The following is a 26,810-nucleotide window of genomic DNA, read 5'->3' on the forward strand; positions in this document are numbered from 1 at the left end:
TAGAGGATAAATGTAGCATTAGAGGGTAAATGTAGCATTAGAGGGTAAATGTAGTACTAGAGGGTAAATGTAGTATTAAAGGGTAAATGTAGTATTAGAGGGTAAATGTAGCATTAGAGGATAAATGTAGTATTCGAGGGTAAATGTAGTACTAGACAGTCCCTCCAGTATTTCGTGGCAGCTTTTTTTAAAAATTGCAATAAAAGTTGTGATGTTTTAAGCTTATTTGTTGTGATGATAATTAATCTTGTGTGGGAAACAGTGAGAATTGCTAAAAAGCTGCATTTTTTCCAGCTTGTAGAACATGTTTCAACGCTGTAATTGACAATATCTATTCCGAAATTAATTATTTAACGTTCTAACCCATTTCCACAAAGGTTGATGCTACGGGTACGGACCCGTACCCGTAGCATCTGTACTAGAGGTACGGACCCGTTAAGGTCACTGAAGAGCTGGCGCCGGTTAACTACTATTTGCTGCACATTACAGGCAGTTTATATGAATGACTTTGACGGCGAACATTGTATAATTTAACCAAAAATACACCGTCTCCTCTCACACTTTAGACATTGCAGTTTTTACGCTTTTAGACGCCGTGTCTAAATTGTTTGAAGTCCAGCTCCTATTAATTAGTTTACCGCGTTCAGTGGTGGAAGCGGCTGACGAACTCCATTGCAAATGTTCCCATTTAATTTCGGACGCTAATTTACAAGATAAAGTTAAGGATGTCGAATATGAAACAAACACTCGTGAATGGTGAGGAGCAGCTCTTTAATTCGGCATGAATTTTAAAAAAGCACAAACTCGATTTACTGTGATATTGTGAGATTTGTTTGTGGTGATGTAACTTAGCCATTCAACAGAGTCCGCTAACATTAAAGTGACTGTGACAGGGTCTGTGTTGACAGACGTAGAAAATACGTCAGGGTTTTGTTCAGGTTGTTAATATGTAATAGTCTGTCGCTACTTTTGAAGGTAAAAAATACTTATTGTTTGCTGGCTGTTAGTTCCGCCATTTGTTTTGTTTGCTGTTTGTGCTTTATTAGAACAGGGTCACGTGAATAAAAAGTTTTGCTATTTTTAATAGTAGTGCCGATTTCAACCCCCAAATCGCTGTCTGTGAAAAAGTCAGATAATGATATTTATAAGACATTATGCATGATAGAAAAGAGAACAGCAGATGACTGACATGACAGGCTCGGCACGCAGATTCATCTCGAATCACGGAAGCGCCTTCATCACTCGGATTACCAAGACACCAGCCAATCAGAAAGCACGTTCATCAGCCGGCTCATTAATATTTATGTACGTCTCATTAATATTTATGATAAGGTAAAGTGCCGTATCCGTAGGCCACAGGCTACGGGTACGGGTCCGTATCTGTAGACACTACCTTCCACAAAAGCTGGCACACCACAGTGGGAAATTAGCAGCAGCCAGATACTGGTTTAACATGAAGTGGTTGGTAGATTTGCAGCACAAAATGCTAATTTACTATTGAATTAATCACATTTGTACATACAGTATCTGTCAGTGGTTTAAAAAGTTCATTTCACTTCCTGGCACACACGTGTACACGCACACACGGTCACGGCTTGTCACGTCAATTAACAAGAAGAGAGCGCAGTCCTCCACCAAGACTGTTGATTACCTGACCACGCGCTGAACACAGGTGTGTGTTCTGCATGTGTTCATATATCACGGGACCTAAATATGTAGCAGGCAACTGGAATTGATGGGACTCAGAGACACCCCCACAATTTAATCAGTTGTTCTTTGTGTCATTTCCGATACGTCCACAGTGGTAGATTTGTTGTAGGATCACAATCATGTGATCATCAGCAGGCCGCTGAGGTAGCATTCACTTGTTGCCATGGTTACCATGCCGCTATCAGACACCGTCCCACTATGACTCCTTAACAAATCCGTGGATCCAAACTTTAAGCCGTATCACTGCTGAAGTCTAATCATTTGGTCCTTGTGTCATTTCTGACCGACCCTGAAAACTTCATTTAAATCACTGAGTCTGTTTCTGAGTGATGTTGGTAACAGAGGAAGGATTCACACACGCTGATCGTCACATAACTCTGCCGTGTTCTTTGGTGGAATAAATAATCTAATTTACCTTCATTCTTTCAGAGCTCTAACGGATCTGGATGCAACAGTTTCCATCATAGTGATTTATGTGGTCTGTTGTCTGATCATTTGAGCAGCTCTAATATGTTAAAAAAAAGTGTTTAACGATCGATGATTTTTTTTCCTTTTTTGTATTCCACCACAATATTGCAGTTTAGCTCCGCTTTGGTGAAGAACATCAGTGAATTAATTGTTTATCACGGTCTTCAGCAGTAATTTTTGGTGGTAAATGAGAGACATTAGTATCGCACATGTCTGCATCATCAAACCACAAACAGGAAGTGAATTCGGTGACATACGTGCATTACGTTTGCGCTGGGAGCTGCTATGATTGGTGGAACTCACAGGAGGCGGGCCAAAATTGTACGAAAGTTGCAATGATAGGACAAAATTGCAAGGCCGTGCAAAATTTGCAGAGATTGGTTGATTTTGCTTTAATTCGTGCGATCGCAACATTGCGAATTCCTGGAGGGACTGACTAGAAGCTAAATGTAGTATTAGAGGGTAAATGTAGCATTAGAGGGTAAATGTAGTATTACAGGGTAAATGTAGTGTTAGAAGGTAAATGTAGCATTAGAGGGTAAATGTAGCATTAGAGGGTAAATGTAGTATTAGAGGGTAAATGTAGTATTACAGGGTAAATGTAGTATTAGAGGGTAAATGTAGCATTAGAGGGTAAATGTAGCATTAGAGGGTAAATGTAGTATTAGAGGGTAAATATAGTATTACAGGGTAAATGTAGCATTAGAGGGTAAATGTAGTGTTAGAGGCTAAATGTAGCATTAGAGGGTAAATGTAGTGTTAGAGGCTAAATGTAGTGTTAGAGGCTAAATGTAGTATTAGAGGGTAAATGTAGTGTTAGAGGGTAAATGTAGTACTAGATGGTAGGATATACTGCAGTAAACCTGTTTTCTCACCATGATGTCAGTAAATGCAGATCAGCTGTAGTTCCTGGTTGTTCCACCAGGTGGTGACTCTTCCTGTTTAATCCTGTAGAGACCAGAGGAGGCGTCACTACAGTTCATGTTAAAGCAGTCCAATGAATGGAGGTCTTATTGGTGGTTCAGCCTCCTGGGGAGGGACCTCAGGACTGCATGATATGTACCTGATAAATAAGTACTTAAAAAGAAGCCTAAGTCCCCATCTCCAGGCTGTTTTTCGCCACCAGTTACTCTGTGGTTTGACATAAAGTTGATTGGTTCAGTCTAACATTACAAACCTCCATAGCTCTATGTCCTACCTAGAACTGGACGTAGATCCAGTAACTACTATTCGTTGATGTTTTGTTCCATTTGCAGTTAATGTCAGAGTTAAAACTTCTTCCACCCAGACTGGACTCCACCCTGCAGCTGAACATCTCCTCCGTCTGTTGCAGGTTCTGGTAAAGCCGAGAGTGTCCGGGCAGTTGACGTCCTGACGGTGCTCAGAGAGAAAGTGGCCTTCGTGTCGGGTAAAGAAAGTCAAACACTGTGATGATGTTTAGCCTTTTTAGCCACGTTTGGTCCTGACGTGGCCCAGTTAACTGTTCCATGTGTTCTCTAGGCGGACGGGACAAACGAGGCGGACCAATCCTGACCTTCCCTGCCAGGACCAATCATGATCGAATAAAACAGGAGGACCTCAGCCGACTGGTCACCTACCTGTCCACCATACCCAGGTACGACTACATGAAGAACCAACCCCGGAAGTTCATCAGACATGTTTCTGATTCATTTTCTGTCAACAAAATGTCAAAGTGACATCATCAGATTTATTTTTTGTTTGAAACCAGCAAATATTTGGCTTTTCAGCTGAAAGAACCCTCTGAACTCCAAGTAGTTTCTACGCATGTCTTTGCTATTGGCTCATTTTATCTCACTATGGACTCCTTGTTGGTTAAAATGAATCCACAGTGGGTTAAAATGAGTCCACAGTGGGTTAAAGCTGCTGTCCGGAGTTTGAATCGCAGCGTCTCCCAAAACACTGTTGGTCCCACCCTCCGTCCCTCTGATTTCGCCCCTTTATTTGTGCACGCGCGCAGTACATGAGAGGAGTGCCCGGAGTGCTGCAGCATCTCGCCTGTTTTGCTGTTTTCCCCTCTTCTACATTTAGTACATTTAGTAAATAATAAAGGAATTACGTTAGAATTCTGTATTGAGTCTAACTTGTCCTAATACCAAAATAACATGAATCTGCTAGGACGAACGAGTAAAGTTTCAATATGTGATTACACTCGTGTATCCCTCTGGATGACGTTGTTTATCAAACTTAGTGCATTTACGCGTGTATATGTGTTAGATTGTTTATTTATTTCTATCTAGAGTTCAGAATTGCATGACTCCTCTGACGAAGAGTATGTCCCAGACGCCCCAACATCTTCCTCCAGAGGTCGGGCATCTAAACGAAGCCGTCAGGCGGGCTATGGAGGCCGTGGTCGGGGAGCGACGCGAGCACCCCGAGCCAAAAAACGTCCTGCAGTCTCTTGGCCTGACAAGCCGTGGGATTGGTAACTTTTCTGGAAGTTGCTGAGCCCTGATGCTCTCTCCTCCACAAGCAAAACAAATGTGCGCGCGGTTGCGTAGTGCGTAGCTCGCCCACCTCTGCATGGGCTTGCTTGCTGTGCGCGTAACCGTTGATTGACAGCATGACAAAGCTGAAGCTCATACTTGATTGGTCAGCAGCGACCGGCGCTTTTTGGAATAACATGGGGGTCTATGAGAGGAAGGCGGAGCTCAGGAATAAATTTTCATATCGCGCTATACTAACTTTATATTATAGTATCGAACTAGACTAACACATTTAAGCTTTGTTAAAAAATGATACATAAATTGAAAACAAACGGAAACTCCGGACAGCAGCTTTAAAATGAGTCCACAGTGGGTTAAAAATGAGTCCACAGTGGGTTAAAATTAATCCACAGTGGGTTAAAATGATCCATAGTGGGTTAAAATGATCCACAGTGGGTTAAAATGAGTTCACTGTGAGTTGAAATGAGTCCACAGTGGGTTAATATTAATCCACAGTGGGTTAAAATGAATCCACAGTAGGTTAAAATGTATCCCCAGTGAGTTAAATGAGTCCACAGTGGGTTAATATAAATCCACAGTGGGTTAAAATGTATCCACAGTGAATTAAATGAGTCCACAGTGGGTTAAAATGATCTACAGTGGGTTAAAATGAATCCACAGTAGGCTAAAATGAGTCCACAGTGAGTTAAAATGAGTCCACAGTGGGTTAAAATGAGATGCCTATTAGCTGCTTGGGGTTAGTGGTTACTGGTTGTAACTTTAGGAAGCTACTCTTTGTTAAATCAAGTCTTACAGCCTGTTTACATTTAGTCAACTTTACAACTTGTGGAATGACTTGATGCATTTTGAGTTGACACAGATAAGTTATCAGACTGAACTAGCTGTCCATCCGTCTGCAGCGAGGACGTTCGAGCTCGTGGCTTCACCGTGGTGGTGGACATGCGCGGCAGTAAGTGGGACAGCGTGAAGCCGGTGCTGCGGACGCTGCAGGAGTCCTTCTCCTCCAACATCCACACGGCACTGCTCATCAAACCCGACACCTTCTGGCAGAAACACAAGACCAACCTGGGCAGCGCCAAGCTCAGCTTCGAGGTACGAACTGCTGCTAACCATCAGACGCTAACTGCTAACTGAGTGCCGCTAACCGCTAGCTGAGTGCCGCTAACCGCTAGCTGAGTGCTGCCAACCGCTAGCTGAGTGCTGCTAACCACTAGCTGAGTGTTGCCTACCGCTAGCCGCTAGCTCTGTACCCTGTAGCCCCTCAGTGAAGTGTCTCTGTCCTCAGACCAGCCTGGTGTCGGTGGAGGGCCTCTCTCGGCTTGTCGACCCCTCACAGCTGACCTCGGACCTCGGCGGCTCGCTGGAGTACGACCATGTGGAGTGGACCGAGCTGCGTCTGGGTCTGGAGGAGTTCTCAGGCGCTGCCACGCAGCTGCTGGCTCAGCTGGAGCAGCTGGAGGCTGGGCTGAACCGCATTCCAGAACCACAGGACGTCGACGAGGCCCGCAAGTGAGTGTTCCATAAATTAATTAATTCAATCGGACTGAGCCATGGGGCGGCATGGCTCAGTGGGTAGAGTGGCCGTCTTCTAACTGGAAGGTTGCCGGTTCGATCCTCGACCTGTCGAGCTCATGTCGAGGTGTCCCTGAGCAAGACACCGAACCCCTAATTGCTCCTGGTGGGTTGCGGTTAGCGCCTTGCATGGCACCTTCCGCATCAGTGTGTGAATGGGTGAATGTGACGTATCATGTAGAGCGCTTTGGATAAAAGCGCTATATAAATACAACCATTTACCATTTATTACCATCAAATTATTGCAATAATTGACCTCAATAATTAGGACATAAATGAACCGATCAGGCAGCAGATGAAGGACAGTAAATGTAGATCAGCTGTAGTTCCTGGTTGTTCCAGCAGGTGGAGACTCTTCCTGTTTAATCCTGTAGAGACCAGAGGAGGCGTCTCTCAGACTACAGTTCATGTTAAAGCAGAGAGCATTGTGGGAGTTTAGCAGCAATACGCACAATGACAGAGACTAATGAGACAGTTAAAGGTTCCCAGTCGGAGCCTAAATAATGTCTCTGTCGATTAAACGTGTCGTTCAGCAGACTCACTAATGTTCGTATTTTCCGTGCAGACTGCTCGAGGAACACGGTCGCCTCCGTAACACCATCGCCACCGCCCCGGTCGACGCTCTCGACCGAGAGGGGCGGAGCTTGCTCCAACGCATGCGCCTCGGCCCCTCCCATGGCGATGCCCCCAATGAAGGCAGCCACGGCAGCTGGCTGTCGGGCGGGGCGGACTTCCAGAGCGTGGCGCCAAAGGTTTCGTCTCTGCTGGACCGGCTGCAGGCGGCTCGCAGCCACCTGCTGCAGAGCTGGGGCGACCGGAAGCTGCACTTGGACCAGGCGCTGCAGCTGCACCTGTTTGAACAGGACGCCACCAAGGTGAGGCTCGCTGCTCCAGGTCCACCGGTCTCCGGTAGTCATTGTCTGACCGTCTCTTCTTGTCTCAGATGTCCGAGTGGATCGCCCACAGTAAGGAGCTGTTCGTGCAGAGTCTGGCGGAGGTCGGTCAGAACCACCAGCACGCCATCGACCTCCAGACACAACACCAGCACTTCACCGCCAACTGTATGGTAAGCCTCTGTCCGTCCACGGTCTTTAGGTCTTTAGGCAGGGTCTGACTGAAGGAACCGCACAGTAGAACTACTTTTAGGGCCGTTCCTTATTTCAAACTGCCTGGTGAGGAGGTGTTTTTTCTTTACCCACAAATCATATTATTCAGGAGCTGTTAAACCATCGTATGACTCAGTGTGTTCATGGTGGCTAAACTACCTGGGGAGGGATCAGTACTGCATTACAAGCACTTACTTATAAAGTTCTATCTGCCTCGGGGATGAGCCACAAGTATTTATGATCACCCAAAAGTCACGACTCACCACCAGCTAATGGATCATAAAACCAAAGATTTTGATGTTAAACTACCAGGTGAGATCTCAGGGTGTTAAACTACCTGGTGAGGGCTCAGGGTGTTAAACTACCAGGTGAGGGCTCAAGATCTTAAACTACCAGGTGAGGTCTCAGAGTGTTAAACTACCTGGCGAGGTCTGAGGGTGTTAAACTACCTGGTGAGGTCTGAGGGTGTTAAACTACCGGGTGAGGTCTTAGGATGTTAAACTACCTGGTAAGGTCTCAGGGTGTTAAACTACCGGGTGAGGTCTCAGGGTGTTAAACTACCAGGTGAGGTCTGAGGGTGTTAAACTACCTGGTGAGGTCTGAGGGTGTTAAACTACCTGGTGAGGTCTCAGGATGTTAAACTACCAGGTGAGGTCTCAGGATGATTAACCACCTGGTGAGGACTGAGGGCGTTAAACTACCTGGTGAGGTCTCAGGGTGTTAAAGTACCTGGTGAGGTTTCAGGGTGTTAAACTACCAGGTGAAGTCTCAGGGTGTTAAACTACCTGGTGAGGTCTCAGGGTGTTAAACTACCTGGTGAGGTCTCAGGGTGTAAAACTACCTGGTGAGGTCTGAGGGTGTTAAACTACCTGGTGAGGTTTCAGGTGGACTTCCTGTTTCTACCTGCAGAACGGCAGTGTGAACGTGGACAGCGTAGTTACCGTGGCAGCGAGGCTGGCGGAGGCCGGTCACTACGGAGCGGAGAGGATCGCCATGGTGTCGTCGCAGTTACAGGAGGACTGGAAGTCCCTGACGACAGCACTAGAGGAGCGCAGCAACACGCTCGCTATGGCAACAGGCTTCCACCAGGGGGCAGAACAGGTGAGCAGTGCACCTTTCCACTGAAACACCTGGAGAAACATCTGTATACCTGTTGTTTAGTCAGGTGATGTTGACCCTGTCTACCTGTTTGTCCAGTTCCTGCTCCGGGTCGAGGGCTGGGTCCAGGTGTGCTCTGAAGGGTCGTTGCCATCGGCGACAGCAGAACTGGAAGCTGCAGTTAAAAAACACCAAGAACTCAACGAGGAGATCTCTGCCAACTACACACAGGTACCTGTCTGCCTGCACACCTGTCTGTCTGTTTACCTGTCTGCCTGCACACCTGTCTGTCTGTTACTTGTCTGTCTATTGACCTGTCTGACTGTCTACCTGTCTGTCTGTCTGTTTACCTGTCTGTCTGCACACCTGTCTGTCTGTTTACCTGTCTGAAGACCTGTCTGACTGTCTACCTGTCTGTCCGTCTGTCTGTTTACCTGTCTGTCTGACTGTCTACCTGTCTGTCTTTCTGTTTACCTGTCTGTCTGTTTACCTGTCTGTCTGCAGGTCAGTGAGAGCGGTAAAGCCTTATTGGACGTCCTCCAGCGTTGCCCGGCGACCGAGTCGGATGACTCGACGGCCAAACCGGACTTCACCGCGGCAACGCACGGCATCATGGGAGTTCTGCACCAGGTGCTGCAGGTACGGCGTCCTGTTACCTGTCTGACTGTTTACCTGTCTGTCTGGGGAGCAGATGTGAGGACAGACAAGAGGACAGACAAGAGGACAGACATGAGGACAGACATGAGGACTGATATGGGTTTCCTTCTTCTTCTGCAGGGTCATCATGAGGTGGAGGGGGCGTGGCAACACCGTAAGCTCCGCCTCCACCAGCGTCTGCAACTGTGTGTGTTTCAGCAAGACGTCAGACAGGTACGACCCAGATCCAGATCCAGGTTTAGATCCAGATCCAGATTCATATTTAGATCCAGATCCAGGTTTAGATCCAAATCTAGGTTTAGGTCCAAATCTAGCTCCAGATCCAGGTTTAGATCCGGATCCAGATCTAGATCCAGATCCAGGTTTACATTCACATTTAGATCCAGATCCAGGTTTATTTTTACATTTAGATCCAGATCCAGGTTTAGATCCAGGTTTAGATCCAGATCCAGGTATAGATCCAGATCTAGATCCAGGTTTAGATCCAGGTTTAGATACAGATCCAGGTATAGATCCAGATCGAGATCCAGGTTTAGATCCAGATCCAGGTATAGATCCAGATCTAGATCCAGGTTTAGATCCAGGTTTAGATACAGATCCAGGTTTAGATCCAGATCTAGATCCAGGTATAGATCCAGATCTAGATCCAGGTTTAGATCCAGGTTTAGATACAGATCCAGGTATAGGTCCAGATCTAGATCCAGGTTTAGATCCAGATCCAGGTATAGATCCAGATCTAGATCCAGGTTTAGATCCAGGTTTAGATACAGATCCAGGTTTAGATCCAGGTTTAGATACAGATCCAGGTTTAGATCCAGATCTAGATCCAGGTATAGATCCAGATCTAGATCCAGGTTTAGATCCAGGTTTAGATACAGATCCAGGTATAGATCCAGATCTAGATCCAGGTTTATTTTTACATTTAGATCCAGATCCAGGTTTAGATCCAGGTTTAGATCCAGATCCAGGTTTAGATCCAGATCCAGGTATAGATCCAGATCTAGATCCAGGTTTAGATCCAGGTTTAGATACAGATCCAGGTATAGATCCAGATCGAGATCCAGGTTTAGATCCAGATCCAGGTATAGATCCAGATCTAGATCCAGGTTTAGATCCAGGTTTAGATACAGATCCAGGTTTAGATCCAGATCTAGATCCAGGTATAGATCCAGATCTAGATCCAGGTTTAGATCCAGGTTTAGATACAGATCCAGGTATAGATCCAGATCTAGATCCAGGTTTAGATCCAGATCCAGGTATAGATCCAGATCTAGATCCAGGTTTAGATCCAGGTTTAGATACAGATCCAGGTTTAGATCCAGGTTTAGATACAGATCCAGGTTTAGATCCAGATCTAGATCCAGGTATAGATCCAGATCTAGATCCAGGTTTAGATCCAGGTTTAGATACAGATCCAGGTATAGATCCAGATCTAGATCCAGGTTTAGATCCAGATCCAGGTATAGATCCAGATCTAGATCCAGGTTTAGATCCAGGTTTAGATACAGATCCAGGTTTAGATCCAGATCTAGATCCAGGTTTAGATCCAGATCCAGGTTTATTTTTACATTTAGATCCAGATCCAGGTTTAGATACAGATCCAGGTTTAGATACAGATCCAGGTATAGATCCAGATCTAGATCCAGGTTTAGATCCAGATCCAGGTATAGATCCAGATCTAGATCCAGGTTTAGATCCAGGTTTAGATACAGATCCAGGTTTAGATCCAGGTCCAGGTTTATTTTTACATTTAGATCCAGATCCAGGTTTAGATCCAGGTTTAGATACAGATCCAGGTTTAGATACAGATCCAGGTATAGATCCAGATCTAGATCCAGGTTTAGATCCAGATCCAGGTATAGATCCAGATCTAGATCCAGGTTTAGATCCAGGTTTAGATACAGATCCAGGTTTAGATCCAGATCTAGATCCAGGTTTAGATCCAGATCCAGGTTTATTTTTACATTTAGATCCAGATCCAGGTTTAGATACAGATCCAGGTTTAGATACAGATCCAGGTATAGATCCAGATCTAGATCCAGGTTTAGATCCAGATCCAGGTATAGATCCAGATCTAGATCCAGGTTTAGATCCAGGTTTAGATACAGATCCAGGTTTAGATCCAGGTCCAGGTTTATTTTTACATTTAGATCCAGATCCAGGTTTAGATCCAGGTTTAGATACAGATCCAGGTTTAGATACAGATCCAGGTATAGATCCAGATCTAGATCCAGGTTTAGATCCAGATCCAGGTATAGATCCAGATCTAGATCCAGGTTTAGATCCAGGTTTAGATACAGATCCAGGTTTAGATCCAGGTCCAGTTGTTCAGACTGGTCTCTGTCCCCAGGTCCTGGACTGGGTGGAGCAGCATGGTGAGGTCTTCCTGAACAAACACAGCGGTGTTGGGAAGTCTCTGCACCGAGCGCGAGCGCTGCAGAAACGCCACGACGACTTCCAGCAGGTCGCTCAGGTAAGTAAGGCTGAGGTCGACAAACCAACCAGTTCAGAACCAGAACCAGAACCTGAACCTGAACCACGTCCGTGTGTTCCAGAACACGTACACGAATGCAGAGAAGCTCCTGGAGGCAGCGGATCAGCTGGCTCAGTCTGGAGAGTGTGAAGAGGAGGAGATCTACCAGGCAGCCCGAGACCTGGAGCTCCGCATGCAGGTCTGCTTGTTTACATGTTGACAGGAAGGGTTGTTTACACTGTTTACATGTTGACAGGAAGTGTTGTTTACACTCTTTATATGCTGACAGGAAGGGTTGTTTACATTATTTACATGTTGACAGGAAAGTTTGTTTACATCTTGACAGGAAGTGTTGTTTACACTGTTTACATGTCGACAGCAAGGGTTGTTTAAATGTTGACAGAAAGAGTTTTTTACACTTTTTACGAGTTGATACGAAGTATTTACACTGTTTACGTGCTGACAGGAAGTGTTGTTTAAACTGTTTACATACTAGAAGTAGGTCTTTACAATGTTTACACAGACCTGCCAACCTGTACGCATTTTGCGTAGCAGGTACGCAATTTGACATCAAAGTACGCTGGTACGCTCCGCCTCATTAACATTCACGTTGAAAATACGCGCGAGCTGTGTGTGTGTGTGTGTGCGTGTGTGCGTGTGAGTGCGCGTTTGCGCGTGCGTGTGTGAGATTAAGTGGTACGCAAAATATTTCGGTAAGGTTGGCAGGTCTGTTTACGTGGTGAAGTAGTTGTTTCCATTTTTGACGTTTGATGATGAAGTGTTGACACCGTTGTTTACATTGCTTACATGTGTTGTTTACATTGTTTACAGGCCTTCATCCAGCGGGTTGAACAGAGGAAGCTGCTGTTAGATCTCGCTGTGTCATTCTACACTCACACAAAGGAGGTAAAAACACAGCGTAGGGCACTGCAGTACTCTAACCTTACTATTACTGCAGTACTCTAACCCTACTACTGCAGTACTCTAACCCTGCTACTGCAGTACTCTGACCCTACTATTACTGCAGTATTCTAACCCTACTACTGCAGTACTCTAACCCTACTACTGCAGTACTCTAACCCTACTATTACTGCAGTACTCTAACCCTACTACTGCAGTACTCTAACCCTGCTACTGCAGTACTCTAACCCTACTACTGCAGTACTCTAACCCTGCTACTGCAGTACTCTGACCCTACTATTACTGCAGTATTCTAACCCTACTACTGCAGTACTCTGACCCTACTATTACTGCAGTATTCTAACCCTACTACTGCAGTACTCTAACCCTGCTACTGCAGTACTCTAACCCTACTATTACTGTAGTACTTTAACCCTATTACTGCAGTACTCTAACCCTACTACTGCAGTACTCTGACCCTACTATTACTGCAGTACTCTAACCCTACTATTACTGCAGTACTTTAACCCTATTACTGCAGTACTCTAACCCTACTACTGCAGTACTCTGACCCTACTATTACTGCAGTACTCTAACCCTGCTACTGCAGTACTCTAACCCTACTATTACTGCAGTACTCTAACCCTACTACTGCAGTACTCTAACCCTACTACTGCAGTACTCTAACCCTACTATTACTGCAGTACTCTAACCCTACTACTGCAGTACTCTAACCCTACTATTACTGCAGTACTCTAACCCTACTACTGCAGTACTCTAACCCTGCTACTGCAGTACTCTGACCCTACTATTACTGCAGTATTCTAACCCTACTACTGCAGTACTCTGACCCTACTATTACTGCAGTATTCTAACCCTACTACTGCAGTACTCTAACCCTGCTACTGCAGTACTCTAACCCTACTATTACTGTAGTACTTTAACCCTATTACTGCAGTACTCTAACCCTACTACTGCAGTACTCTGACCCTACTATTACTGCAGTACTCTAACCCTACTATTACTGCAGTATTTTAACCCTATTACTGCAGTACTCTAACCCTACTACTGCAGTACTCTGACCCTACTATTACTGCAGTACTCTAACCCTGCTACTGCAGTACTCTAACCCTACTATTACTGCAGTACTCTAACCCTGCTACTGCAGTACTCTAACCCTACTACTGCAGTACTCTAACCCTACTATTACTGCAGTACTCTAACCCTACTACTGCAGTACTCTAACCCTGCTACTGCAGTACTCTGACCCTACTATTACTGCAGTATTCTAACCCTACTACTGCAGTACTCTAACCCTGCTACTGCAGTACTCTAACCCTACTATTACTGCAGCACTTTAACCCTATTACTGCAGTACTCTAACCCTACTACTGCAGTACTCTAACCTGTGTCCCTGTAAACCGCGTGTCCTCCAGCTGTCGGTGTGGATGGAGGGCCTCCAGAAGCAGCTGTCCTCAGACGTCCTGGTGTGTCCCGACACTGTGGAGTCCCTCCAGGCTCTGATCAGCCAACAGCAGCAGCAGCAGGCCAACACTCAGGTACCCACCCGGTTCTGGGCCTCCGTCTGACCCTGTGATAACCAGCTAACACCCCCTAACCCGCTAACTGCACTAACCTCTAACCCACAGGAGGCCGCCATGAGTGTCATCCGGGAGGGAGAAGACCTCATCCTCCAGCTCAGGTACTGCAGGGAGGGAGCGCTTGATTTGGGCTGCGGTGGCACCGCACCGCCGTGTGTGGGCGCACTGACTTTCTGTTTGCAGTGTGGGCGTTTGTTTCGCTACGCGGGGCTGCCCTGTGTGGTGCTCATATTTGGAACCCCTGTGGGCGAATTTGTTTTTAGCCTTTTTCTTTTCTACGTTTGTTTCGCTGTTCGGGGCAGCTCAGAGGCTGGTGGAGGGGTGGGGGGTGTGCTTGTTATCTAGTTTGTATAATCTATGAGGGCGGTGTTATATGGCGCATCTTTGACATGTAGAAGGTGTTGTGTACATTACATTGTATTGCTTACATGGTGTAAACATGTTTATTTACACTGTTCACACATTAAAAGTCAGAGTTGTTTACATTGTTTACATTCTGGGACTAGCTGTTGTTTGCATTTTTTACATGCTGCAAATGGGTGTTGTTTACATTGTTTACGTTCTACAGCCAGAGATATTTAGATTATTTACACGTCAGAAGTCAGATTTGTTTGCATTGTTTACATGTTGAAACTCAGAGTTGTTTACATCCTTTACACTCTTAAAGTAGGTATTGTTTACACTGTTTACGTGTTATAAGCCAGAGTTATTTACATTGTCTGTGACCTACAAGTAGGTGTAATTTATGTCCTTTACAAGCTGCAAGTGTATATCTTGTTTACATGCACTAAGTAGGTGTTGTTTACATTGTTTACATGCTATTGTTGGCGTGCGGTTAGACTACATAGCTGTGGTGCTCTGCAGCCCTGAGCATGTAGATATGAGCAAAGTTCTCTCAGTATAATCACAGTTTGTTTATTAATATTTGTAGTTCTGTTTGTTTGTTTGTCATTATTTGTAATTGTGTTGGTGTATTTATTATTGTTTGTAATTGTGTTTATCTCTATTATTATTCATAGCCCTGTTTGTTTCTAAACAACATGGGGGTGCCTTTGTTATTGTTTGTAATTATGTTTGTTTATTATTATTTGTCATTCTGTTTGTTTGTTTATCATTATTTATAGCTGTATTTCCTTGTTTATTCATATTTGTAATTCTGTTTGTTTATTATTAATTGTAGTTCTTTTTGTTCGTAATTTGTTTGTAAATAACATGTGTGTGTTTGTTTATTATTATTTGTTTTAAGTTATATGTGGGTGTGTTTGTTTATTATTTGTTTGTAAATAGCATGTGGGTGGATGTGTTTATCATTATTTGTTGGTAAATATGGTGTGGGTGCATTTGTTTTATTTTTTCTTGTTTGTAAATAACGTGTGCATTTGTTTATTATTATTTGTTTGTAAATAACGTGTGGGTGCATTTGTTTATTATTATTTGTTTGCAAATAACGTGTGCATTTGTTTATTATTATTTGTTTGCAAATAATGTGTGCATTTGTTTATTATTATTTGTTTTGTAAATAACTTGCGGGTGCGTTTGTTTCAGGCCCCAGGGCAGCTCGGTGGCCCATGTGGAGTCGGTGCTGCAGCAGCTCGAGGAGTCTCACGTTCAGCTGGAGGAACTTTTCCACCAGAGGAAGATCCGGCTGGACGTCTACCTGCAGCTTCGCATCCTGCAGCAGTGCACGCTGGAGGTCAGCTTAGCTTCACTCCTCTGATGCTGTTATTCTAGCGTCCACGAGGCTGGACTAAAGTCTGACGCTGTCTGTGTTTCCTAGGTAACTGGGGAAATGGATGCCTGGAAACAAGACCTCCAGAAACAGTCCCAGGACTTTTCTACCGAGAAGCTAGCGTCACCGCGGCTAGCCGACACCAACCAGGACAAGCTGGCCCAGGACAAGCTAGCGCTGAGCCAGTCGCGGCTAGTGGAGGCTAGCCCCGAGGCGCTAACACTAGCACAGCAGCGCATTCACAGGTAAACGGGCCGACGAGACGACATCTTGAAGGCTCAGCACAAAAACAACTCTTTGATTGATGGGCTGGTTGATCTGCAGGCACATGGAGCGCAGGCTGGCCATGAACAACATGATTTATGAGGTCATCCAGCAGGGTCACGACCTCCAGCAGTACATCACCGAGGTCCAGGCCTCAGGTAAGAGTCACGCTGTTGGTGCTGATGAAGTACTTTGGTCTGACATCAGGGCTGAGGTCATCAGATAACCAGAGATATAAAGTAGAACATCATCTGCATAGAAGCACACACCATGTTGTGAAAGACAGAATCGAGTAACTGCTCCAATACAGAAAACAACAGGACCTAGGATGGAACCTTCGGGAACACCACAAGGAATGGGAAATGAGCTCTGTTAATCTGGTTTACCGTTTTTCAGAAGTAAATGGATTTTGTTGGGTTTTAGACTGGTTCCAGAGACCACTTATCTGGTTCCAGTGATCCGTGGTAGAGCTGCATCGGTCTTAGAAGGCATGAGGTCAAAAGACGAACCTTGGGAGTCGTTCTCCAGGAATCTTTTTTGGATTGCAGTGGTCCTTGAGTGGTTTTAGGGGTCTATAGTTTAATGGATTTAACTGGCACTTTAAGGGTTTCTGAAGGTCTGCTGAGTGGTTCCAGTGCTGCTTGAGGAGGTAAGAGGAGTCTTCAAGTAGTTACTTTCTCGTAGCTTTCTGGTAAGTGCTGAAAGGTTACTGAGGGTTTCTTTGTTCTCTCAGCAGATTCTCAGGAACAGTGGTAGTATGTCAGTGATTTCTGTGACCTGATTCCATCAAACAAGGAACCTTGAAAGGTTCCGATGGACCTTTTTTATGCTTCCAGGAACCAAGGTTTTCCTTAGAGAGTTTCTAGTGCTTCCGATGAGGTTCCAGTGGTGCACCTTCGGGGGTTCTGAGGTTTTTGTGGAGCACTTCAGTGTTCCTTGAAGTGTTCTGGTGGTGTTTTAATAGTAGTCTTAAAAAGAAAGATCTGTTTTTGTAGATTTAAGCGAACCATCGTTAGTTTTAGGGCTCCATAAGGGAATCAAGTGGCAGTTAAAGGAGGTCTAATGTGATTTGAGGAGTTTTGAAAGATCCTCTGGTCTCTAAGGGGGCTCTAGGAGTAGTTCTTCTAGCTTTTAAGGAGTTTATAGAAGTTCTAGGGGTCAAGGAGTGGGTGCTAGTTGTTCCCATATATGTTTTTGAGTGGGTTCCATAGAGATTTTCAGTACTTCTTGAGGGTTCTGCAACACCATATGGTTTGCTTATGCAACAGAGGAGGTCGATATTCTTTAAAAGGATGGTCCTTGAAGGGCTTCCAGATGTTTGAATGTTACTTTGGGGCTTCAAGCAGGTCCTTGTTGGGGCTCATGACGGCGTCACACACATAAATTGGCAAAAGATCGAACAGTGTTTGTTAGTAATGCTCCCTTTGCCGACTCAGCAGGGCTTCACTGGTTTTTGAAGGAATTCTGGAGGTCTCCTATGGGGTTTTCTATGGTCTTTGAGGCGCTCCTGTGGTTTTAAGTGGAGACCTTAAAAGGAAGGATCTTTTTGGAGATCACAGCAGCTTTTGGTTGGTTTTAGGGTTCCATAAGGGGATTCAAGTGGCAGTTAACCCTGATGTCATCCTGCGGGTCAAATTGACCTGTTTTAAACTTTGAAAATGTTGGGAAAAAAAATTATAATTTTCACTGCTAAAACTTCCACATTTTCAACATTTTTGGGAAATTTTTTGAACATTTTTTGGTGGAATAAAGAAATGTTGTTTCTTTAAGAACATTCAAACACAATGCTCTTAAAGAAAGCATTAGAACGTTCACTGATATATATGTAATTACTTTAGATAGTTTTAGGATTTTTGGGAAGATTTTTATTCATTTTTTGAAAATGTTTACAATTTAGATTTTTTATTTTTTGAGTTTTTATTTCTTGTCAAATTTGGGGATTTAAAAAAATAATAAAATTTTTAAGGCAAACTTTTAAGGAATTTTCTTCCTGAAGATTTTGCAAATTATTATAAATTCGGGGAATTTTTTGCTGAATGTTTGGATTTTTTTCATACAAAGGAGCAAATAGTTTTTGGTGCTGTAAATGTGGACAACGGGAATGTTAAAGACAGTTCCATTGGTAGTTAAGGAGGTTCTAGAGATCCTCTGGTTCCTAAAGGGTTCCAGGCGTCAATCCTTCATATAAAGGTTTTCAGTGGTTTTTGAGGGGACTCTCTGCTGATCCTTGAATGGTTATGCTGCACTGGATGTTTTTAGAGATAAATGAGGAGGTTGTGTTCGCTTTAAATGTCATTTCGGGGTTTGAAACAGGGCCTTAAGGGGGTTCATGATGACGCCCAGCAGCCATACAGCAGCTGCAGGATAATTACGCTGATTATTTGTGAAAGCCGTCGACAGATCGGCTGCTTCAGTCGCCTCCGTCTGACCGGTTCAGCTCAGCTCTGATCATGTCGGGGGGGCAAAGAGGATAATGGGGGAAAAGGGGGGGATGGGGTTGCTATGGAAACTGCTCTCTGAAGCACACAGCTGGTCCCCATGGAAACCGGCGTATTGAATTTGCCATGGAGACACAGGCGGGCAGGAAAAGAGCTTCTGGATGTGTCGGCAGGTATCGAGCTGTCGGAGGCTGAGGGCGGGACCTCCGGCCAGGTGGATGAGCTACAGCGCCTCCTACAGGACAAACAGAAGGAGCTGCAGCAGATCGCCGACCACACGCACACTCACCTGGAGCAGAACCTGCAGCTGAGACACCTGCAGAGCCAGGTCAAACAGGTAAGCCACGCCCACACACACACCTGAGGAGGCCAGGTGGGTCCAGAGTGACGTCCGCTCGATGTGTCGCCGCAGGTGCTGGGATGGATCTCCGAGGGCGAGGTGATGCTGTCGTCCTGCATGTTGAACTCCAGCTGCCTGTCCGAAGCCGAGCAGCTGCAGAGGGAGCATGAGCGCCTCCAGCAGGCCATCGAGGTCACTGCAGCCGCACAAAAAACACAAGAAAACACAGAAACATGCTCTTAGAACCGACTAAATGTTCTGTCTGGAGGGTAGAAGAGAGGATTCACAAAAGAGTTAGCATTAAATCACCAAAATGACACCGTTTATGACAAGCAGAAACAACAAAAACAGAAGGAATCATTGGATTTTCTACTTTCCAACAGTCCTTGAACTACTCATCTGTGTGCTGCATCTGGAAAATGATCCAAATCTAAACCTGAAATTGAAATCCTTCATGAATTATCGCTTTATCCACGTGTGCTATTTAAAAAGTCACCAAAAATACCATCTAGATCCTGAAAAAAGGAGAGGGAGTGGAGAAGATTGTTATGAATGTAAACGACAAAAAAAAGACAAAAAACAACAGAAATGAGACAAAATATTACAAAAGCAGGACAGACGACACGAAATAAAACAAAAAACTAGACAAGAAAGACAGAAAGAGGGAAATATAGACACAAATGAAACAAAAAATGACAAAAAATAGACAAAAACACAAGCGAGACAAAAACGAAACACAAAACAACGAATAAGGCAAAACTTTAAACGACAAAAACATGAGACCGACAAATCAGACAAAATATGACAAAAAAGAGACAAAATATTACGAAAAGGAGACAAACGACAGGAAACAAAGCAAAAAATTACACAAAAGTGAAAAAAATCAACACAAATGAGACAAAAATTATTTTAAAAATAGACAAAAAAGTGAGACAACAAGGAAACACAAAATGACAAAAAAGAGAAATGACACGCAAAAAATGTGACAAACAAAATCAGAAAAAAATAGAGACAAAAAATTAAAAGAATGAGACAAACGACATGAAATGACACAAAAAGCAGACAAAAGACACAAGTGAGACAAAATCTTCAAAACGATGAAGACGACACAAAACCGCGAATAAAGTATAAAAAAGTGACCAAAATAAGAAAGTAATACAATAGAAGTGAGACAAAAAGAAAACAGAATACGACAAAAACATGAGAGAAACGACAAGTCAGAATAAAAATGACAAAAAACAATAAAAATGAGACGAAATATTACAAAAACAAGACAAACGAAACAAAACAAAACATTAGTTAAGTTACAAAGCAGAAAAAAGTTAACACAAACTAGAAAAGCACTTCGAGAGCACAGACCTCCGTCAATGATAGAGAGGAAAACAGGAAACCCATGCAGTAAAGGATCATGAGCTGGAATCAAACCTGCATCTCTGACACAGTTCTGTTTACAAATCACCTTCTTAACCAGTTGAGCTATCTGGACATCTTGTTCCAATTTGTTGGACGACACACTAACCTATGATGTTTTTGTCATATTTTGGACCACATACTAAAACATACTAAAAAATTCAAAGTGATCCAGAATCCAGGATCCTTTCCGGATTGCCACCAAAATTAAATCAGCTCTTCCTCTGACCATAGTCTACATCCCCTCAAAATTTCATCTGAATCTGCCCAGGCGTTTTTGAGTTATCTTGCTAACAGACAAACAGACAGACAGACAGACAGACAGACACACAAATGCTGGGTGTCACATTAACCTTCTTGGAGGAGGTAATAAGAAAAAATGACAAAAAAACAAGTGAGACAACAAGGAAACACAAAACGACAAAAGCAGAAACAAAGTAGAAAAAACATTAGACAAACGACAAAAGTCAGACAAAAAACAATGAGAAGAAATATTACAAGAATGAGACACAAAATTAGAAAAACGAGACAAATAAAAAACAAAAAGAGACAAAAATTTAGAAGTAAAAGATGGACAAACACAAGCGAGACAAAAAAACAACAAAAATGATGCACAAAACAACAAATAAAACAAAACCCGTTACAAAAATTAGACAAAAAAAGTGAGACAAAAATGAACCAAAACAACAAAAACATGAGACAAATGAGGAAAGTCAGACATTTAAAGACAAAAACAAAAAACGAGACACAAAACAACAACAGCAAGACAAACGACATGAAATAACATAAAATATTAAACAAAAAAGTTACAGTCACAAAAAACGGCCAAAAGGAGACACAAAACGACACAAGAACAGTGAATGATCTTGTATTTTCCTTTAATATATGAATTAAATGTTGACCTGTGAACGTCTTCCAGGCTCTTCTTCATGCCGACTCCCTGCAGAGGACCCACCAGGTGGCGCTAGCACTGCAGCAGAGAGCTGAGCTGCTGGTCAGGTGAGTTCCATCTGATCAATACTTCTAATTATTGATTAATATTTAACGAAGTCCTAACAGTGACCTCCCACCTCTCAGGTCCGGCCACTATGATCCAGATGCAGTGAGGTCCTGTGCACAGACGGTGGCGCTGCACTGGCAAACTCTGATGCTGAGGATTGAAGACCGACTCAAACTGGTCAACGCCTCCGCCGCCTTCTACAGGACATCACAGCAGGTCAACAGGGGATGCTAGACACAATCAATCTGACTGTACCTGGTCAACAGGGGGCGCTAGATAATAATCTGACCATACCTGGTCAACAGGGGGCGCTAGATAATAATCTGACCGTACCTGGTCAACAGGGGGTGCTAGACACAATAAATCTAACTGTACCTGGTCAACATGGGGCGCTAGATAATAATCTAACTGTACCTGGTCAACATGGGGCGCTAGATAATAATCTGACTGTACCTGGTCAACATGGGGCGCTAGATAATAATCTGACTGTACCTGGTCAACAGGGGGCGCTAGATAATAATCTGACTGTACCTGGTCAACATGGGGCGCGAGATAATAATCTAACTGTACCTGGTCAACATGGGGCGCTAGATAATAATCTGACTGTACCTGGTCAACATGGGGCGCGAGATAATAATCTGACTGTACCTGGTCAACAGGGGGTGCTAGACACAATAAATCTAACTGTACCTGGTCAACATGGGGCGCTAGATAATAATCTAACTGTACCTGGTCAACATGGGGCGCGAGATAATAATCTGACTGTACCTGGTCAACATGGGGCGCGAGATAATAATCTGACTGTACCTGGTCAACAGGGGGCGCTAGATAATAATCTGACTATATATGGTCAACAGGGGGCGCTAGATAATATATGTGACTGTACCTAGTGAACAGGGGGCGCTAGACATAATAAATCTAACTGTATCTGGTCAACAGGGGGCGCTAGATAATAATCTAACTGTACCTGTCAACAGAGGGAGCCAGATGATAATCTCACTGTACCTGGTCAACAGGGGGCGCTAGATAATAAATCTAACTGTACCTGTCAACAGGGTCGCTAGATGATAATGTGACCGTCCCAGGTCAACAGGGGGCGCTAGACACAATAAATCTGACCATACCACGTGAACAGGGGCCGCCAAGCATAATAGATGTTACTGTACCTACATATTTACGTTTGTGTGACGTGATGGTCAGTTTGTGTGTGATTGGTTTTCCTCCTATCTGCTGGTGTGTCCAGGTGTGCGGCGTCCTGGAGAGCCTCGAGCAGGAGTACCGGCGGGAGGAGGACTGGTGTGGAGGAGGCGACCGACAGCCGGAGCAGCTGCTGCCGCTCATCAACAAACACATGGAGCAGAAGGAGGCCTTCCTGAAGGTGACGAGTGAGGAGGAGTTTAACTCACGGAGAAACACCTTTGAGTGTCTAATTATGACCCCTACAAGTCTGAAAATAATCAATTAGCACAAATGCAGCCTCTGATTTTTACGGCTTTCCACAGAGTGTCATGAAGGAATCAAAAACATGTTTAAGATCCTTTGGCAGGTGTTTTAAAATGTGTGGAATGTCTCATATCAAAGAGTCTGGTACCCCATACTCCCTCAGTACCCCCACAGAGGTCCTCAGAGGACACGGTCATAGACCTTCTCCAGATCCAAAAAACACAAGTAGACTGGCAGGTCCAACTTCCATGACCCTCTCAGCAGCTCCACAAGAGTAAAGATCTGATACACCGTTTGACAACCAGGACAGAATCCACATTGTTCCTCCTGAATCTGAGGTTCTACAGTCAGTCAGAGTCTCCCTTCCAGCATCCTAGAGGAAACTTTCCTGGGGAGGCTGAGAAGTGTGATATCCTGATAGTTGGAACTCACTCTCTGATCCCCCTTATTGAACATGGGAACCACCATCCCGGTCTGACACTCCACAGGTGCCATACCTGATGTCCACATTGTAGAGATGTATCAGCCAAGACAGTCCAACAATGTCCAGAGCCTTCAGCATCTCAGAGTGGATCTCGTCCACCTCGGTGACCTCTGCCACGGATATGGACGAAGATCACTCCGAGTCTTCAATCTCTGCTCCTCCACAGAGGACATGTTTTCCACGGTTCAGGAGTTCCTCAAAGTGCTCTTTCCATTGTTCAGCAATGTCCCCAGTACGGCTCAACAGTTCGCCACCCCAACTGTACACAGCCTGGTAAAGCCCTGCCTGCCCTTCCTGAGGCGTCCAGCGGTTTGCCAGAACTTCCTAGAGGCCAACTTAAAGTCCTTCTCCATATCCTCTCTGAACTCCTTCCACACCCGAGGTTTAGCTTCCACAGCTGCTCCAGCCGCCACCTTTTTGACCACGCAATACCTGTCAGCTGCTTCATGAGGTCCGAAAAGCCTCCTTCTTCAGAGAGAACCTTCTGCTCCATCATGGTGTTTGCTATGTCCAGTCTATGACTATCATAGAAGTCCAATAACGAAACACCACTCAGGTTCAGATCACCTCCTCCAGGTTTCTCCATCGTTGCCCACGTGAGTGTTGAAGTCCTCCAGGAGAACTAAGGAGTCTCCAGGTGGTCCCTCTTCCAGGAACCTCCCAACGACTCCAAGAAGGCCGAATACTCTGAACTGCTGTTGGTGCAGAAGAACAGACAACAGTCAGAGTTTTCCCATCCACCTCCTCCACCAGCTCAGGTTCCTTCCCCACCAGTAAGGTGATGTTTCACCAGAGCTAGTCTACACCACCAGGGCTCGGTACACCTAGATGTCCACTCCTACCTACTGCCTGGAGAAAATATCATATGAATAAACCTTTAGTTTCAGCTGTATTTAGATTGTCCTGATTTATTTTAAAAGTCCTGTTCGTGTCTGATTAATGTGTAATGCTTTCAGTACTGCAGTATTATTTTTTTTAAAAAAAGGTCTAAAAGACTTTTTATTGTCACATACTAAAAATTACATGAAGCAATTACTGGCAGTGAAATGCTTGCGTCTCTCATTCCCAATAACAGTGCAAAAAGAACACACAACAATCAAGATAAAATAGACAGAATAGTATGAAATGTGCAAATGAGGTGGGTTGTGCAAAATGTTCAGGTTATTTATGTGTTGTACTACGATAACCATCTTGTTTCCGTGGCAACAGGCCTGCACCCTGGCGAGACGCAATGCCGAAGTTTTTCTCAAGTACATTCACCGCAACAGCGTCACCATGGCCAACATCTCCGGCCACAGCGTCACCGTCTCGGGGGTGACGGAGGTGACCGGACACTCCCGGGTCCCTGAGCAGCAGGTCAAAGGTGAGAACAGAAGAACTGAGGAACCGGGACGGAACCCTGAGGAACGCCTTGTGTAACCTGTCCTTTAATCCGTCCATGCAGGGATCCTCAGTGAGCTGCTGCAGAGGGAAAACAGAGTCCTGCACTTCTGGACACTGAAGAAGCGCAGACTGGACCAGTGCCAGCAGTATCTGATGTTCCAGAGCCACGCCCAGCAGGTAGGGTTCCCCTTAGAACCCTACGCCTTTAGTCTGCACAGGCTATAGTCATTAACTAAGTGATATCCAGCCAAGAAGAAACAAACATTTGCTCAGTTCATAGAACAAAGGTGTCAATTATTTGATGATTCTTGGTTCCTAAATGTAAAGTTGCTGTTTTCTTTAATCTCATATGACAATAAATGTAATATTTTGGGATTTGAACCGTTGTTCAGAAAGTAAAAAAAACAGAAAAAATCTGTTAATAATCATCATTCTGATCAATTATTCTAAATTAAAACTGTCTAATGTGGCCGTTCTATGCAGGCTCTGGATTGGCTGCAGCAGTCAGGTGACCACTACTTGGCAACACACACGTCGCCGGGGGCAACCGTCGCCGAAACACAAGAAATGCTGAACCAACACAGAGAGTTTTGTGTTTCTGCAAAGGTGAGTTTATCACGCTTCAGCAGATTCAAGACTTGAAAACGACCACAAAAGATACAAAATCACCACAAAGAGACAAAAAGAGACACAAAACAACCACAAACAGACACAAAACAACCACAAACAGACAGAAAAGTACCACAAAGAGACACAAAACAACCACAATCAGACAGAAAGACACACAAAACAACCACAAAGAGACACAAAACAACCACAAAGAGACACAAAACAACCACAAACAGACACAAAGACACACAAAACGACCACAAAGAGACACAAAATAACCACAAACAGAAAGACACAAAACAACCACAGAGAGACACAAAACAACCATAAAGAAGCAACCTTACTAAGTCTTCTGGTTATCCTTAGCATACCCAGGAGAAGGTCCACCTGTTGATCCAGCTAGCTGAGAGCATGCTAGCTAAAGGCCACGCCCACCGCACCGAGCTGCGCCGCTGCGTCTCCACGGTGGACAAACGTTACCGCGACTTCACCGTCCGGATGGGGCAGTATCGCCACCTGCTGGAGGCGGCGCTGGGAGGCTGTTCTCAGGTAACGCAGGATGGTTTTAGAGGACCGCCGGTTTGTTGGACACAGTCCTGCTGACGGTCTCTGGTGTCCCCTCAGGACAACAAGGACCTGGAGCTGGAGCTCATCCCCAACAGTCTGTCCGACTCTGACCCTGAGGTCAACCTGTCCGACCCCAGCCACCAGGTCAGCGACGAGAAGAGGCGCTCCGCCCGCAAGAAAGAGTGAGTACTGTTGGTACTAGTACTACGAGTGGCAGTACTGGAGTACTTACGCTGGTGTTGGTCCGCAGGTACATCATGGCCGAGCTCCTCCAGACGGAACGGGTTTACGTCAGAGATCTGCAGGAGTGTATCGAGGTATGCTCAGACAGGTTCAGACAGGCATACCGCCATGTAGTACTACATCATACTGCGCAGTACTTCCTAACAGTAATACTGTGTCCTGATGCAGACGTATCTGTGGGAGATGACGAGCGGCTCGGAGGACGTCCCACCTGGTCTGGCCAACAAGGACGACGTCGTGTTCGGAAACATCCAGGACATCTACGAGTTCCACAATAGGTAGAAAATACTCTCAAATATACCACAAGTACTACTAAACATGTAGTACAGTACCTCCAGGACATCTACAAGTTTCACAACAGGTAGAAAATACTCCCAAATACACTGCAAATACTCCTAAACATGTAGTACAGTACAAAGCATTCAGGACATCCATAAATTCCACAACAGGTACTGCACAATATACTCCAAAAGATACTGCAAATCCTGCTATACATGTACTTCATGAAGGAATATCCAAGATATTTCTTAGTTCCACAATAGGTACTGCAGAATATACTGTTAAATATGCTGCAAATACTACTATACATGTACTATAGTAGGAAATATCCGGGATGTTATGAGTTCCACAACAAGTAAAGGTATATTGACTTCAGAATATATGTAATTCAATTCAATTCAATTCAATTTTATTTATATAGCGTCAATTACAGTCAAATCGTCTCAAGACGCTTTACAGAACCCATATGCCTGACCCCCAGAGCAAGCCCAAAGGAGACAGTGGCAGGAAAACACCCTTTTAACAGGGAAGAAACCTCGAGCAGAACCCGGCTCTATATAGGGGGGACCCA

At 44.6% G+C, this 26,810-nt stretch overlaps 3 protein-coding genes across 3 annotated transcripts in view; 1 reads left to right on the plus strand and 2 right to left on the minus strand.

Annotated features, from left to right (window-relative positions):
- The window catches only part of LOC127530215 (diphthamide biosynthesis protein 3-like), a 139,576-nt gene that overhangs the window by 40,004 nt on the left and 72,762 nt on the right, over positions 1–26,810 (minus strand). The window lies entirely within an intron of this gene.
- Positions 1–26,810, minus strand: part of LOC110946926 (cyclin-dependent kinase 15-like) — a 151,638-nt gene that overhangs the window by 19,663 nt on the left and 105,165 nt on the right.
- LOC110947538 (kalirin-like) overlaps positions 1–26,810 on the plus strand; it is a 69,903-nt gene that overhangs the window by 7,533 nt on the left and 35,560 nt on the right. The window contains 30 exon segments of the mRNA XM_051942193.1: positions 3,512–3,586; positions 3,679–3,793; positions 5,543–5,735; positions 5,929–6,152; positions 6,781–7,090; positions 7,159–7,281; positions 8,231–8,422; positions 8,519–8,650; positions 8,924–9,058; positions 9,197–9,289; positions 11,427–11,549; positions 11,632–11,748; positions 12,381–12,455; positions 13,886–14,008; positions 14,099–14,151; positions 15,596–15,743; positions 15,828–16,024; positions 16,104–16,201; positions 18,655–18,818; positions 18,894–19,013; positions 21,151–21,230; positions 21,309–21,447; positions 22,475–22,609; positions 24,368–24,521; positions 24,603–24,718; positions 25,025–25,147; positions 25,517–25,699; positions 25,775–25,899; positions 25,968–26,034; positions 26,129–26,238. Coding sequence (XP_051798153.1) covers positions 3,512–3,586; positions 3,679–3,793; positions 5,543–5,735; positions 5,929–6,152; positions 6,781–7,090; positions 7,159–7,281; positions 8,231–8,422; positions 8,519–8,650; positions 8,924–9,058; positions 9,197–9,289; positions 11,427–11,549; positions 11,632–11,748; positions 12,381–12,455; positions 13,886–14,008; positions 14,099–14,151; positions 15,596–15,743; positions 15,828–16,024; positions 16,104–16,201; positions 18,655–18,818; positions 18,894–19,013; positions 21,151–21,230; positions 21,309–21,447; positions 22,475–22,609; positions 24,368–24,521; positions 24,603–24,718; positions 25,025–25,147; positions 25,517–25,699; positions 25,775–25,899; positions 25,968–26,034; positions 26,129–26,238 — 4,042 coding nt within the window.

This window comes from Acanthochromis polyacanthus, chromosome 22 (assembly GCF_021347895.1).
Source record: "Acanthochromis polyacanthus isolate Apoly-LR-REF ecotype Palm Island chromosome 22, KAUST_Apoly_ChrSc, whole genome shotgun sequence".
Classification (NCBI taxonomy): Eukaryota; Metazoa; Chordata; class Actinopteri; family Pomacentridae; genus Acanthochromis; species Acanthochromis polyacanthus.